We start from the raw sequence: 16,998 nt of genomic DNA on the forward strand, positions 1-16,998 counted from the left end.
TAGCATGTAGTAATTGTTATACGATGTCAGAAGCATCAGGGGTGGTCAGCAGTGTTCAGCAGAGGCCAGCAAAGGCATGCACAGGCAAGCAGAAACATGCAAAGGCAAGCAAAGACTTGTAGGGGCATGCAGTAGTAAGTATTAATCGTTATACATTATTAGAAATACCTGCAGTGATCAGTAGCGTTCGGCAGAGGCCAGGAAAGTTCAGCAGAGACGAGCACACGCTGACAGAGATCAGCAAAGACCAACAGAGGTTAGCAGAAGTCAGTAGTAATCGTTATAGGTTGTCAGAAATATAAGCGATGGTCAGCAGAGTCCAGCAAAGGCATAAGCGAGTTAAAGAAGGCAAATGTGAGCCTGCCTCTCTTAACTCCCATGAGACGTGTCCACGGTGCACTCGGCGCTTCGTCTGGCATCTCTGGTTTATACCAGAGATGACAGATCACGCGTATGTACGTGAGCTTGTAGTGTTTCGGAAAGTCGACAAAGGTAAACTGACTGCTCTCCTTCAAGAGTCTCTATAATTCTTCAAGTCATCGTTTTTTGAACGAAGAGTTCGTTCTAAAACATGGTTACCACGAAATGTAACGTCATGAACAAAAGATGAGGAAAGTAGAGGGAGAAACGGTTTACTAAAGGTTCATTCTCAAGCAATTGACTTCGGGGATGAAATTGATTGCGATTATTCATGATTCTTGTTTGAAAGTATGAAGAAAAATGTAGCTTAAATTACAAAATAAAATCACGTTAAATTACTTAATAATTAGTTGATTATTTTTGATTGTTAATCGATGTATTAACTCGACCATTGTAAACTACTACACACATAGAATTATTATAAACGAAAAATGAAAAGTATTATTGCACATCGGTAAGAATAGTTATGCATCATTGTGTATATTTACTGTACATTTCGTAAATGTATTTGCTCGGTGATTGAATCACTGGTAATTATACGTAGAACAATTTTGGCTGTATTGGTCGATCCAGACCAATTAGATTATAGAATCGATCAGAATATTATTCAAACGATTTACATTGGTTCAAGTTTCGTTGCTTCATCATTTTGTTGCACATGGTTTCATTACATCCATATAAGTGACGAGTGTAGCATAATTATATGTAGCTAGAGTTAAAGTTCCTAGTTTATGTATAAGGTACGAAATCTTCATAATCATTCGCAAATAAGTGTTTCTGTGCGTGTATAGCGTGGGTTTGCCCTCGTTAGTCCATTCGTTAGTGCTTAGAACGCATGTGGCGTGTTCATTAGTTGATCTACTTGATTTCTTTTCGTTTATACCTTTTTCTATCTGTTTTTTGCTTTTGATTGCACAACTTTCGATGAATTTAAAAGAAAGAATTTTAAGAGTGAGAAAGTAATGTCAAAATATTCGCTGTTTACAGAGTGTACGTCACGAATAACGTGGAAGGTATCGCTCGTAAATGATGTTTGATCCGTTTCGACTCCGTGTGGTTGGCTTCTATATATCTAACGAAGTTTAATTTGAACAGTCGGACGTATGATTTTTGGATAACGCCGAAGAATCTGTCGCGCGTAAAGCAATACGTGAATAAGGTCGTGTTGCAATTCTGTGTTCGTCAATTTGTAAATTTTTGTGTAGATTCTCTGTTGATCGGTTGTTGTTGTCGACACGGTGTACGTTGGATTCGGACGCGCGAGGGATTTGTTACGCATATTATTTTACTATTCGTTTTTCTTTATTCAACGAAATATGATCGACCTAAAATCAATGTATTTTCCATGCGTGTCCGAAAGTGTTTTTCCAAACAAGTGATTTTTATGAAAATTGAACTAGCAAATATTATAGTTATTCACTTGAACAAATTTATTGTGTGTGTTTACAAGAAATGCAGCAAATATAATCGTTTCTATTTGGCAGATTTGTTGTAATACAATTCTTTTTTTTTTTCTTGGTTATTTGTTTTCTGATCATTAAGCTCTTTTTTTTCTATATACCAAAGATGTAGCTGCGAATGGTCCAACCTTAACAATACACAATATCTATTTGAACTTTGATGCCGAAATATATTTTATTATATAATATTTGTGCTTTTGAATTCTTTATCATTTATTATTATAGATGACTATTATTGTATGTGTATAGCACATTATATATGCAAAGTGTAGGTCATGCAGATCGTCTGCACAGTAATGTAATGAATAGCTGTGGGAACTCTAATATTAGCACAAAGCTACGTGGATCTAAGTGTTTGGAGATACAGGAAGAATCTGTTGGTAACAATCGAGCTGGAGAATTAGAGAAGGGAGAAGTCAATGTTTTAAGCAGTTATAGTATAAACGATTTTAATGCTCCACGTGGCACATTGGTCATTTGTCATAGAAGCACAAACAATTATTCCTCCGACCATAATTTTTCCAGATTCAAGCCAAGGTAAAATATATTCATGATTAGTTATTCCAATGGATTTCTGGACTTTGTATAATTTATTACAGAATCGGCGGTGCTCCACGAAATGAATTTCGAATGGCTCGCGGTGGGAGCTCTGGAGATCGTGCCAGAGGTGCATTACGGGGTAGAGCTTTTAAAAAGACATCCATTGACCGAGATTCAAACTCAGAAACCAGCTATTACCCTACAACTCGACTCAAATTTCAAGAATCGTTGAAGAATCAAGAGAATTCACAAGGAAAATATTACGACGATAAGAGAATAAATGGTCTGAATTGCTACTTTCAAAACTATTTGAAATATAATAGTTGTATCGTGTTTACACGCTTAAGTCATTTACAAATCTGTTACAGAAGATTCTAGAATTTCTAAACTCCTGAGGAGATTGTGCAGAGAAGATGATTATGACCATTTTATAGTGCTATGCAAGCAAGCACAGGAAGGAATAATAGCACCTGAAAATCAGAGATATATAAGACGAAATTTAGATGTTATCTGTGAAAGCCTATTGGATATATTACATACAGGACCTGGACCAGACGCGAAACAACAAGTCGCAAAATGTCTAGGTCGTATTGGGTATGCAGCTGAACAGGACTTTAAACGGTAATTGAGAAAGTTTTATAAGACTTATATGTTTGTTTTTGCCAGTGAGGTTAATTTTGGTTTAACCATAACATCGGATGTGTATTTGCAGATATATGGATTGGATTTTCAACAAGTATTCATTGGAACGGAAAGACGATATAAAGTGCCTTTTGATCAAATCGTTTGTTGAAGTTTTTAAGATTGACGCAGAGGCACCGAGGCTAAAAGAATTCTCAGTGGTATTTAAATTTTCCTTTTTTTTTTTACATATCGCGCATTTATTAAAGACGCGCAGTTACTCGATTCGGATAGTTAAACATCGTCAAATATCGACGAGTTTAGGCAGATCCTGATACACATTAGGCCGTATGATATTTACCGAGTGTTTTTTAAGATTCTAAGATTCTAAGATCAGAAGGCTGTTGAAATTGTCTAAACATTCATTATTCTACTAACACCATGTCTTAAAAAAATAAATAGAAATGTCCTTAAAATTTCCAGACATCTTCCATCTACAAAAATATTATTGCTAGCATGTTATGACCTTCTCTGCAGTATAAAGCTTTTATAAATAAAGTTTTTCCATATCTCTAAAAATAACTGAGATATTCACAGTGATGAAAGTTATTAGGCCATTCTATGTATATGATACAATAAAATATGTATGATACAAAGAGAGGTCACTGTACAATGAATAAAGATACGTAATTTTTGTTTTATTTTTAGTTAATGATGTCGCAACTGCAATCGACACTGGAGAATGTCGATCGATCGGATTTACTGGTAGCAACTGTAGATGCAATATTGTTAATAATGGAATCTTATCCTGAAACGTTTTCAAACCATTTTCGCGATACAGTTGACATATTGGTCGGCTGGCACATCGATTCAACTCAGCAAAAAGCAATTGCAAGCTACGCTAGCCGCAGTTTACAGAGATTGCGAACCTTTTGGATAGCAGACCTGCAATTCACCTTAACATTATTAGGACAATTTTTAGAGGACATGGAAAGCTACGACGAGGAATTGACTTTACCTGAGTCCGGCAGAAGTTCGCCTGGAGACGAAGTATCACCGACACCTAGAGAATGTATCCTTCGTATCACGTCTCTGATTTCAGTGTTCAACACGGTCACGAAAAGTATATCCGAGCATTTGAATCCGAATCTTACTCCGAACGTGCAATGGTCGTTTTTATCGGATTGTTTGTCAAAAATGTTGAAAACAGTTGTGAAAGCAATCGAATTGGACGATTGTAATGAAACTTGGCTTTCAAATTTCATTATTACACCGGAGAGTGCTGACGAGTTGTTGAAACGTATTAGAAATACAAGTATCATTTCGATTAATTCCAATAAGTCCGAGTTAATCGAGAAGGATGTAGTTAAAATGTTTAAATCGTTGAATCTTGATAAAAACGAGATAAACAGTTTGAAACAAAGCATCGAAAAGGAGACATCGTTAAAAGAGAAGGAGCCCTTGTTAAATGTTGTACGATTGTTGGAATTGAAAGAAAAGAAAAAAGCTCTGGATTTAACGGAGGAAAAGGAAGAATTAATAGTAACTGCGAACGAATGCGCTTTTCTGTTATTGGGACATCTTCAAAGTCGCATTACAAAAAATCACGAGTTACTCTACAAGTTTATCGATCTTCAGTTGAAAAGAATCAACGTGTTTTGGGACGATACCATCATTTCGATGTTGAATACTATCTCGAAAATAATAAAAGAAGTCTCGGCGAACCTACCACTGGAATTAGTGCACAAATTGCTTGGGAAGGATTCGGTGTTACTCAAACTGAGATTTCGCGATTCTATTTCTATTCAAAACGCCAGTCTCGGAGTGTATCACAGTCTGCTCAGTTTAAAAAATATTCCATTACTACAGGAATCGTATCGATATATATTGTCCGATCTGGAGATCGCTTATAAGCTTGTCCTAGTGGATATTGAAAGTTTGGTAGCAGACAATCCGTTAGTCGACGACATAAAATATAAAAAGAACGATGCGGAAATCGTGGTTATTTTCTTGCTGCGTGCTTTATCCGATATAGGTAAATGTGCGAGCGTTTTAGGATAAAAATTAAATGATGATCGATTCGAAAAAGATTACAGACTGATCTGACACACTTCTATGCAATGTTTTGTAGCAAATGCGAGCAATTCGATCATCGGCATGTGGGCATTGAAGCCGAGCATTTTGGAGTTGTTGGCGGTGAAACTGAAGCCGTACGAAAGTAGCTTGTCAGTGAGCAGTCCATTCCTGCAATACAGTATCTTGTATTTGTTATACGCTCATTGTTCCAGGTAAAATATTTAAACATAGGAAAGGGAAGAGAACGGCCCGAGACGATGCACAATTAGTATTAAAATAAGCTTCGAGTACCAAGTTTTAAGGGCTCGGAATTTATACAACCGTAGTTTGTAACTTTTGTTGCTGGCTCGGCATTACGTTACGTCTTTTTTATTTCAGGTATAATCACTTTGTGCCGAGTTCGAGTTTAATAACTGGAACTACCGCTTGTCGTCCGATAGATATGTTTCCGGGTGCGTTGGACGTACCTACTACGTCGCCGACCAGCGGCCATCTTTCCATAATTCTCAATCTAATAGCCAAGAGTTACAACGAATATACACCGGAACAAACGTTATTACTGCTGTCGACGTGGATGCAAGAAATCTGTGTACAATCTGAAAATTATATCGGTATACTGAGTAAAACAAAAGAGTATGAGAACGTTCTGTCGAGTCTTGTTGCTAGCGGAGCTAGCATCGATCGCGATATTTCTGTTGCCGTTTGTGAACTTCTCGAGATGTTGATGAGCGCGAAGAATGTTGCATGGAGGGAGGAAATCTATTCATGCATAGTGGATTTGGCGACGTTGCACTTGACTTCGTGCGACGAAGTCGTTCGGGAGAAATATGGTTCGTTCTTAACGTGCGTGCCTCTGAATATAGTAATACCGAAACTTAACAAGGAATGCTTGCTATCGGAAACAAAGGTAAGATGAAGAAGATTCATTCTCGAAAGAGAGTTTACATTATAATAAAGGCGCTCTTTGTTTCATTTGCATACCGATAATTTCGGTCTACTGTGCTTAGATGACTCTAGTTGTCAGATTCGATTTATCTCTTTATAGAAACATCAATGGATTAAGAATTATTCGACCGAGTCTGTAATCCTTGCTCAGAGACTGCACATGCGGGGGAACAGTAATGGAGAGATGCAAGCTCAACACTTTAAGACTTACATGGCTTTTCTATTGCAAGATCAGCAGCTAGATGCGTTCGGATTATCAGAGATGTTTACACTTTGCTGGCCAATCGTGTAAGTATGCGATGCTGACACAGATGGTAGAGAACTGTAAAACAGTGAATAGGAATTTGAGTAACACGTTGTCCAATATATTTGTAGGTCTGAGAGTGAAACTACGAGAAGGATGTACCGACTAGGGCTCGCGAATCGATCCTTTTTATATTTTTGGGCCGGTTTCGAGGCGGCTCAACATTGCGTGACTAACAAACTTCGTACACCGCTAGGAAAGCCGCAAGAAACGTTCACGTCGATCGAAAGTGCTCTGAAATCATTGGCGCGCGAGATATCATATAGCATGGAAGTAACAAAAAAAGAGAAACGAAGTTTGGATCATCTATTGAGCGAGCATACTCGTGTACGACTTTTGATCGAATTTCTCGAGCATCTCGAAAGAGCCATACACAACGCGGCAGAAGGTTGCGCGATTGCTCTATCGCCGCTATCAAAACCAGTCAGAACGTTCTTTCGTACTAACAAATCGACTTGCAAGGAATGGTTGAATCGCATTCGACTGGCGTTGTGCGTGGTATCGCTGCACTCGGGACTGGCTGGTAGTGGTTTGAGAAACAGCCAAAGATTGTTGGAGGATTTGAGTAACAGCGATAATACGCAGGGTATCGAATTTGAAAGGGCAACTCTTTGTACAGCGCAAGCAATGGTAATGTTAGGAGAGGCCGAGGCGTTACAAGGGCTTTATATTTACACCAAGGAAAAGGAAAGAAAATTCCCGTGGTTGAAAGCCGCGATGGAAGAAGCCGCGTGTCACTACGAATCCGCTGCAGAGGCTTACAAATTGATCATCGAGGAGCAAACACGAGCCACGTTCGATCGATCGGTAAAAGATACGGAGCAAGATGAAGAGGGGGAAGATGAGAGCGACGGTGGTGTTGGTAGCGGTCTCGGTATTGGTATCGGTATCGACAGTGTTAGCGAAGGCGAAGATCCTTCTTCGATCGACGGCAAAGGAAAAAGCGTTAGGCCAGAAGGGGACAATCAGGTACTTGGTTTTTGCATGCAACGGCTGTCCAAGTGTTACGAAGCGGTCAGCGATTGGTCTCGACTGGAAGCGTGGAAGCTTCAAGAGGCTGAGATGTTTTCTCGTGAAAAAAATCTCGAACAGCAGACATCGATAGAGAACGGTGATTATCGACGAGCAAGGTGCTTGAAGATGTTCGAGGTTGACGAAACGGTATATCTCGACGATCTGACCGACTGGAATTTATTGGAAAACGGAGCCGGGAAAACCGGGAATTGGAGCTGCGAAAAAACGTTAGGCGAATGCAATAACACGCTGACCAACATTGCGCTCAGAATTCGAGCAAACGATTATCAGGATTATTTCGAGGAGGAGATAACACGGTGTCGAAGGGTAGCATCTAAAACCATGGAGGAAGGTCTTCGAAACTTACCATCGGAATATTTGACCGAGTCGATATTGGTACGATATTCGACCGACGGATTGAAGAGCTTGTTATTATCCGGTCGTGAAGAGAACACGTTCGAATTGTACAAGACCGAGAAGATCGATCGTATGGATTCGAACGTTCTGACACGAATTCTATGGTGGTCGGAATATTTTGGTAGCGCAAGGGAGAAAGACTGCAACGAAGGACGACCGAGCAGCGGTAATACTTTGTCGAGCGAGGTAGCCGATTTACGGTTGCACATTGTTCGCACAGCCCGCAAGGAAGGCAACTTCAAGCTGGCGAAACGTGAACTTCTTAATTACTTGCGATCCGAACGGGAGATTTGTCGAATCGAGGAAGGAAAGAGGGCCGAGGAACGATTCGAACGCGTAGATCTAGATTTCGATCGAGCCACCGACGATGTCTTGATGAACGTGATGCGCGTGAAATGGTCAAAGAATAATATGCGCGCGTTCCGCGAATGTTCAAAATTATTATACGACATGGGGCGCGTCGATAAAGCATTGAAAGTATGCAGCGCGACCGCGCTTGGTATATCGCGAGCCATCATCGATGGAGAACGATCGACCGATTTACGAGAGAACGGAACAAGGCTTCTGCTTACTCTCGGAAAATGGATCCAACAAGAAGTCGGAAGTAACGAGAACAATCAGTTGGATCAGTTGCTCGAATTCGAAGCTGTGCACAACGACGGCTTGATGAACAAGCTATTCGGACCGACTACAGACTCTATACCTACCTCGGACATGATAATTGGCAGACTGATGCAGCTCGGTGTAAATCAATGTCCGGATTTGCCAGTCGCGTGGTCGAGCTTTGCCGGATGGTGTTACAAATGGGGAAGAAAAATCGTGGACAATTCGAATTCCGATCGACTGACCGACTCCGACAGGACGACCATACGGGATCTCTTACCGTTCGACACGGACGAGACCGACATGATCGCGATCTTTTCTATTTTGAGTCAAAGCAAAACGATACCCGAAGACGAGGGCGACATAACGGACACGTCCAACGATGTAAATACGTCCGATATGATAGAGAATCAGCTACGAAGCGTTTCGGTATTGAGTCGCGCGAGTTCCGATCGTCTCGGGATGCTTGTTGATATTTGGAAACAAGCACAGAAACGAATTTATTCGTATTACGAGCTATCCGCGAACGCGTATTTCAAGTATTTACAACTAGCTGCGAACAAGGAGACCAATCATTGCGACACTATAACGGCCACGCTCAGATTGTTACGTCTGGTCGTGAAACATGCCCTAGAGTTGCAAAATGTTCTCGAGTCTGGACTTTCGTCGACACCGACGGCCCCATGGAAGGAGATAATACCGCAGTTATTCTCGAGGCTCAGTCATCCCGAGTCTTATGTACGGACACGGGTCTCGGAGTTGTTGTGCAGAGTCGCGGAGAATTCACCGCACTTGATTACTTTTCCCGCGGTGGTGGGAGCGGTTTCCGGCCAGAGGAAAAATTGCGATAAGATTCTCTATGAGAAAACGGGTGCTGGTCGATCCGCACGGAACGATTTAGGTTTTATCGAAGAGGAGGGCGAAGAGGAAGAAGACGCGGTCGTCGAGGTTGAGGAAGAGGAGGAGGAGGAGGAGGAGGATGAGATCGCTGGCGAGAACTCGGCCGCGGTATATCAATATCAGGACGAGCACGAGAAATTTATGGACTGTTGTTTCTCGCAATTAGCCGACTGTCTCTCGAACAGAGTCCAGGACTCCGTGGAACAAATAAAAATATTGGTCAAAGAATTGCGTCGTATCACGTTACTGTGGGACGAGCTATGGTTGGCGACCCTTTGCCAGCATCACACCGAGATCTCCAAGCGATTCGAGCAGTTGGAGATCGAGGTGCAAAAGGTACAGGACAACGTTTGGTTGTGCACCGAAGAAAAGGACAGTTTAATCGCCGAAAAGCATAGGATTATATTGAAGCCGGTAGCGTTCATACTGGAGAATCTTTCGGCCATGACCTCCGTTCCGGCTGAAACTCCGCACGAAAAGAATTTTCAAGAAAAGTTTGGTCCCTCGATCGAGGAAGCGATAAACAAGCTGACCAATCCCAAGAACCCTGCGAAGCCACAAATCGCGAGTCTGTCATTGAAGCAGCTGGAAAGCAAATTAGCCCAACGCGTGCACAGACGTGCTGCTTATTCTCTTTCTATGAACGATATCAGTCCGGTGTTGGCAAACCTAAAAAATACGTGTATCGCGATGCCGGGTGTCGCTGCCAACGATAATAAAGTCGTTACCATCCAATCCGTTGATAACAACGTCCAGATATTGCCGACCAAGACCAAGCCTAAGAAGCTAATTTTTCATGGTTCCGATGGACACGTTTACACGTATCTGTTCAAAGGATTAGAAGATCTTCATTTGGACGAGAGAATTATGCAGTTCTTAAATATATGCAACACCATGATGTCGAAGAAAGGCGATTCGAAACAAGTGTACAGGGCACGACATTATTCGGTTATACCGTTAGGTCCGCGATCCGGCCTTATACAATGGGTCGACGGCGTTACGCCCTTGTTCGTTCTTTATAAAAGATGGCAACAAAGGGAGAACGCGATGACCAATAAAACCGGCAGCGCGGCAATTTTGCGACCGTCCGAGCTGTTCTATAATAAATTGACGCCGTTGCTGAAAGAACGAGGTATCGGTTTGGAGAACAGGAAAGAATGGCCCATTCAAATTTTGAAGCAAGTATTGGCCGAGTTAATGGCCGAAACACCGAAGGATTTATTGGCAAAGTAAGTTTTAAACAGTTGGCAAAAACTTTCGTCTACTTCCTTAACTATCCTATCTATCCATCTCCATGTACAGTAATGCATCTGTTATAATCATTCTATTTCTTTGTCGATCAATAATAGTTAATCGTGCATTACTGTATACACAGTACTAACGAATTTTTCCTATCGTCTTCGCAGAGAGATTTGGTGCAACAGCATAAGCGCTGGAAGTTGGTGGCAGGCAACCAAAAATTATTCCTATTCGGTCGCCGTGATGTCGATTATCGGTTACATCATTGGTCTCGGTGATAGACACTTGGACAACGTGTTGGTCGACCTGAATACAGGAGAAGTTGTACATATCGATTACAACGTTTGCTTCGAGAAAGGAAAAACGTTACGTGTTCCGGAAAAGGTGCCCTTCAGAATGACACCTAACATTAGAACAGCGTTAGGGGTAACTGGTGTCGAGGTAAGATCAATACGTTTGCTTAGCCGTCTGCGTATATTGAAAATGTGACGTGGTTCCGTTTTCAGGGTATATTCCGTCTAGCCTGCGAACATACGCTTCGAGTGATGCGTCGAGGACGCGAAACCCTGCTTACTTTACTCGAGGCATTCGTATACGACCCGTTGGTGGATTGGCGAGCTGGTGCAGACAACAGTATCGCGAGTTATGGAGCGTGCCAAGCTAGAGCGAGATGCACAGGTATAGGAAGAAAACAATTGGAGCAGGAACTTACGCGGGCAATGTTTGCCGTTCGAACGGCAGAGATGCGTGCCGCATGGTTGGCAAATAGGTTGGTAAACCAATAATCAGCTTAAGCAAGTAAAAGCGTTATCTTTTCTCTTCTAAAGGAACGACTTCAAGTTCCGATCTTGATTACACAGACTGACTGACTGCCAAATTCGTTGACTCATAGGGATGAACTGATGAAAGTGTTTCCGGCTCTGTGTCACCGTTTGAACTGCTGGGTGGACGCGATCGACGCCACTCGTCAGTGCCAGGATTTGCTACAAGACAGGCACCAACAGCTCGCTTTGGTCAAAGAAGCACAGGCAATGGGACGCAATCACCCGCTGTACTCGGTGATAAAGCGTTACAACTCTTTTAAAAGAGCACGCGATGCTCACGAAAAGGCGAAAACTGGATTAAAGGAAAGAATAGAAGATTGTGAAAAACAAATTAACATGCACAATGTAAGCAGATATCCTTTCGTTAGATATTTACTACAACCATTTGCCATTACCGCGCAACTCTTATGTAGGTGCCAGCGCTTTCGCGCATGTGTACGTGCAACTGGTGTATTTCTTTTTACTTTTATTTATTTATATTCCATTTTCGCTTCGTTTATTCAGAGCAGAAATTTATCTTAGCGTCACGGTTTTAGTTGGCACTATCGGCGGTCAGGGGTCTCCAATTGGGACAGTGGTTAGCAGAATTGGGAACGTCTGCCAATCAAGAGGACCATGTGGTGTTCGATTTGGTCAAGGAATTTTTGCAGAATGCTGGTCAAAGTCAAATGATTCTCCAATGCGAGCAATCGGAAAACGAGTTGACACAATTAGCTACTCAACAGTCAATTTTGATACGAAATTGTTTGGATCTTTTAAGTCAGTATTCGGCAATTTGCAGACTATATCCTTTAAGCATTATGTCGCAACATCGTACGGTTCTTTACCACGGTTGGGCCAATGAGCTCTTGAATTCCGGAAGCGTCGAGGCTTGTCGCGAAGTCATGGCACAGTTCGAAAATACCTTCGATCCGATAAAGAGCTCGAATAGTCAGCAAGTGCAACAAATAATAACGTTCTCCTATCAGATGCAAGGTATTCTGAACGAGGCAAACGAGAGATTGAAGAAAGCGTACGAAAGAATGGTGTCGGAGGGCTTGCCTGAATCGATTGGTCGAATAGAAAAAGCGTACACAGAGTCGAGAGTGCAGATACAGAGTTTCTTGAGGCGAGAAAAAGGAGCAGAAAGGGCGCTCGAATGTGTTAACATAACTGCTCTGTGTGCTTTAAATAAAAGATATTTGATGATGGAAGGTGCTGCAAAGTGTGCGGGTGACTGTTTGGTTGATCTTACATCTAGGGAAGGGGATTGGTTTTTAGATGAAATGCGTCTCATGTCATCGTTAATCGCTGAGTTGATCAGCTTGATACCCGAGTGTCACAAAGCGAATAACGACCCCAAGATATCTATCGTTCTCAAGTGCTTAAGGGGATCCGATTGCATCTACAAGGGGTTGCAGGAGCTTAATTACAATTTTCACACCATTATTCTACCGGAAGCAATGAAAACGATCATAACGGAAGAGCCAACTGTGATCAGGATGATCGGCGAACTGACCGAGATCATTGTGTCACCCGGCGTACCGCTCGGTGAAATTTTGGGACAGTTGGAGATGCATTTGAGATTCACTGTTATGGAAATGGAAAGTCCTCACGCGATGATACAAAGCGTAGTGAACAACATGAGATTGCGATTCGAAGCGTTGCTGTCCCGACCGGCTGAGATTCAGGAACCGAATCAAGACGAGACTTTGACCCCCGGTCAAATGTTACTAATGGGCTTTAACGGATTATTCGAAAAACTCCAAATGGAAGGCAACGCGTTGATAGCTACTCTGAGTACGCTCGATATTCCAGGCGCGTGGAGAAAAATCGACCAAATTCGGGAAGCGAAGGAAATGTCCGCACCTATATTCAACAAGGCAGCCTGCCAGGTTCTAGAGGACATATTTCTGGTCAAACGATTGCACACTATACAAGAGTTTTTTATGATGTGCAGAGATATCGCGACCGCATTCAAGGGCGGCTTAGCTAACGTTTATGATGACGAGAGGCTTAATAAACCGATAAGAATCTTTACAGCGGATTACGTATCAAGGCAACTGCTTGGTGTTACTTCTCAAACACTTGCCATCGCGCTTTGCCTGTTATTGCAAAGAATGGGATTGAGCGTTACCACCGAGATCGAACAGAGGGACATCGGAGCTGAGAGTAAGGTCTCGTTGGAGGAACTGTGTAGAAAGGTTGTTGATTTATGCCTGAAAAGGGGATCATTCTCGGGATCTGTGCTCGCACAAGCCAGCGCACTTAGCAGCACCCTTGAGAGCACTTGGCGAAGAAAACAAAGCAGTAGATTAGCTCAGCAAAATGTTGAGGCGGCGAGAGCAAGCATGCAGAGACTTCAGCTACAGCTAACTGCTCATCACTGGTTGCACGAAGACAGCTTGCTCTTAAGATCGAACCTCAATCTACTAAATCCTTTGAGTAAGTATACCGTTTGATCGTTTTTAACTTGTACTTCGCTATTTCTTTATTTTTCTTCTCGACTCATTTCTTGTTGGTTTTTGTTGCTCTTAGATCGTTCAGCGTTCATGTTGGAATTACGAAAGACAGCCGCGGCGCTCTCGAGTCTACAGTCCCGTGTATGCGAAACACGGGAGCAACAACAAAATCTTGTCTCTAGTGCGGTGCAACGTTTGAAGTGGGCCGCGGGGGCAAATCCGGCCCTCGGGGAAGTAATGTCCGCGTTTGACAACGCCGTGCTTTCTTCTTGCGAGAAGTTGACTCGGCAGCAAAATCTTGCGTCCAGTGTCGTTAATACGTGCAATTCTATATTGCACTACGAGGCTTTAAGAACCAGAACGTCGGAAAGCGTGACGCACGACGCGAATTTCGCCAAGTTAGTCAAGCATTGGGAAGAAAGCTGTATTTTAACAATGAATCTAACCATTACCGTTACCGCGATCGAAGAGAGCCTGGTCGAATTGCTGCAAATGGATTGCAACGTTGACATTAACTGGTTGAAGCACGCGGAAAGATTTATCTCCGAGGCGATATTGGACGTTCAGAAGGAACTACAAGAGAAGCAAGAATGTTTGCTGGCTGCTCAAGAACACTTGCGGGAGCAGGTCAGAAATTTACAACTCGTCTTGTCCGAACATCATATATTGATGTGGGACGTACGGATTTTATTGCGAACAATGACGAAGCAAGAAAATATCGACGGCTTGCAAGAATTTCTCTCGTCGTATCGATCTTTTACCGAAAGCGTGTCATCGATCGTCAAGGAACTTGAATCAGACAGCCTCGACGCAACTAGAGGTAGAACGATTAAAGAAGAATTGGAGAATATGGCGGTCACGGTGCCGAGTTTGTACAGCGAGTTGCTAGAGTTTGCGAACGAGAGGAAAACGAATTCTGGAAAACTGCTAGAGAAGCAGAAAGAAACCGAGAAAGCGAATGAAAAGGGGCGAGAAAGAGAGAACGAGATTGGGACCGAGACTGTAACTGAAAACGAGACCGAGACTGAAACTTCGGCCGTCGTTATGACAAAAAAGAAAGGAAAGTTGACCAGGCAGGAGGGTGTGTGTTACAGCCCGAAAAAGGGAGTTCCGTTGGCCAGGGATCCAACTACGGGCAAAGGTAAAATTTACTTATTATTGGTCGTATATCTTAGACGCGCAAGCGTCCATTCGTTACCATCGCTTATCTTTCTTTTTATTCTCGTATATATAGCAGTTCAAGAGCGGAATGCTTACGCGTTGAACGTATGGCGTCGCGTACGAATGAAACTGGAAGGACGCGATCCACATCCGACACGCAAATACACCACGGCCGAACAGGTGGAGTACGTGATACGCGAGGCTCAGAGCACCGACAATTTAGCCCTTTTGTACGAGGGTTGGACACCGTGGGTCTGAACGAAAGGAGGTTGACGCGATCGCGTCGATGGTTCAATGCTCGTTACACACGGTACTAGAGTTCGTACCGTCCTTCGCTCTACGCTCGATGGAGCCAGCTCTCTGTTCGACCAGGTGTGAAGTAACTTCGTCGTCACCTGGAAGAGAAAGTCTATGCCCGCAAGGATGCCGTACAAGTTCGGCAACGCGTGCCTAAATACAAGGAAAAATCCTGCGCGATCAGCGACTCACGATCGAACTTCGATTCTGGCACTGATTCTATGATTATCTCAATAATCTCTCGTCTACACCACGTACCGTGCAATTCCATAGAGGTCCATTTATTTTTTGCTAGTTTCCACTAGTCCACGTACTCTCGTCATATTTTCTTTCGCAAAGCGACTAATTTAAACAACTACCAAACAATAATTATTTATTAAAAGTGGACCGATGTGCAATACAAATAAAAGCACATTCGAGGAAAGAGTCAACGGCACTTATCGTCACAAGATTGAACGACAGTTATTTTTCATTCGATCCGCTGTTTGCTGACGCGTTGGGGATGGCTTTAATGTTTAAATGTTGACGATAGATTTGGGAAAAGCATAGAATCTGTCGCATCTTTGGAATAACGAGACGACTGAAAGTTCAGTCGACGATGCGGAGAAACTCGATGACGATTAACGCGTCGACGGTGACGACACTCGAGACTCTAACGAGAACATCTATGACGCGTTGTCTACCACGAACGTTATTCGTTCGAAGAAACGGTCCTTCTCCGAGTTTAAATTTATTTTATTTCGCGATTCACTCATAAAATTTCCCTAGTATCTTAGCAAACGTACGTATCGGTCGGTCGGGGTCGAGTCTTACGACTGTAAACCAATTTTTGGAGAACGTGTGTATCATCACTGTTAACGAGTGATTAGATTTAGAGTTTGAGAAGTTCACAGCGGGACCAACAACGACGTCACTATCGAGTCTTGTATAAAATAACACGAGGTTCATTGTTGAGACGCCGGAAAGAAAAGCCAAGCATTATTACAATTTAATGTATTATCAATATTGGTGCTTTTATTGCATTCCGAAGTAGAAGGTGCATATGAATTTGAATCTGATTATATGTATCTAAATTTTTCATCGATAATGTAGACGCATTATATATGTCCTTGTTTGATTCTTATTATTGTAATAGTAATAATTTTAATGCCTGGCTAGTTTTCCGCTCGAATTCAACAGTTTTTACATTTTATGCAAAGTTTACACTTACTATTCGGTAAAATCTGCAATTTCAATGTTTCGCACAAGGCAAACAGTCGCCTGTTTCAAGTCTTTGTCCACCGTTTTCTGTAATAACATCATTTGATTAACAAACATTGTACCATCGCGCCTCTGTAACAACGGTCGTAATAATCGATCGCCGATCTACGATAGTTCGAAATAGAGAGAACGCAAAGTAGAAAACGTGAATGTCGCTGCAGATACTCAAGAGAAAGAAACATGTTTCTTTTTGCGTAATAGGTAAAAAAAAAATACATCAATTCGAAAGAGCACTCGAACGTCTCGCGTTTTTCTCTTTTTCGTTTTTCTTTTTATTTCCGTTTGTTACGAGGGAAAGGACCAGAGAGAAGGTCGCACTTTGTAACCAATAAAGTTTGCGGTATATATAAAAATAATGAAAATGATCTATTCCCTTCGGTTGAATTACTCTTTCCAGAAACATTCTTACCTACGATTCATTTAACCTTGGATCTCTTATTTTCGATATGGTAACCCATCGATAATCATCATTCTGT

General features: G+C 42.2%; 1 protein-coding gene across 6 annotated transcripts; it reads left to right on the top strand.

Annotated features, from left to right (window-relative positions):
* The first annotated feature begins 1,048 nt into the window (after positions 1-1,048).
* Positions 1,049-16,887, top strand: Nonc (serine/threonine-protein kinase Smg1). Of its 6 annotated transcripts, none has more exons than XM_076771759.1 (16): positions 1,049-1,160; positions 2,106-2,417; positions 2,480-2,703; positions 2,789-3,041; positions 3,133-3,262; positions 3,750-5,076; positions 5,173-5,329; positions 5,496-6,024; positions 6,163-6,350; positions 6,438-10,529; positions 10,707-10,980; positions 11,046-11,308; positions 11,432-11,708; positions 11,900-13,787; positions 13,881-14,945; positions 15,039-16,887. In XM_076771759.1, the coding sequence occupies exons 2-16, from the start codon at positions 2,140-2,142 to the stop codon at positions 15,221-15,223; spliced, it is 11,130 nt and encodes a 3,709-aa protein (XP_076627874.1). In that variant the 5' UTR covers positions 1,049-1,160; positions 2,106-2,139; the 3' UTR covers positions 15,224-16,887. The 6 variants fall into 6 exon arrangements, with proteins under 6 accessions (XP_076627874.1, XP_076627873.1, XP_076627876.1 ...); XM_076771758.1 differs by having other exon boundaries at positions 1,125-1,160; positions 1,408-2,417; XM_076771757.1 differs by lacking the exon at positions 1,049-1,160 and adding an exon at positions 1,186-1,476.
* The last annotated feature ends 111 nt before the right edge of the window (positions 16,888-16,998 follow it).

The sequence above is a fragment of the Colletes latitarsis genome, chromosome 8 (assembly GCF_051014445.1).
Source record: "Colletes latitarsis isolate SP2378_abdomen chromosome 8, iyColLati1, whole genome shotgun sequence".
Taxonomy (NCBI): Eukaryota; Metazoa; Arthropoda; class Insecta; order Hymenoptera; family Colletidae; genus Colletes; species Colletes latitarsis.

What these genes read in the sequence shown, in the direction of transcription:
- Nonc (XM_076771759.1), top strand. Translation starts at nt 2,140, where the DNA reads ATGCAAAGTGTAGGTCATGCAGATCGTCTGCACAGTAATGTAATGAAT. An exon ending in TTATACGCTCATTGTTCCAG is followed by an intron (nt 5,330 to 5,495) that starts GTAAAATATTTA and finishes TTTTTATTTCAG; the next exon opens with GTATAATCACTTTGTGCCGA. An exon ending in CAATCTACTAAATCCTTTGA is followed by an intron (nt 13,788 to 13,880) that starts GTAAGTATACCG and finishes TGTTGCTCTTAG; the next exon opens with ATCGTTCAGCGTTCATGTTG.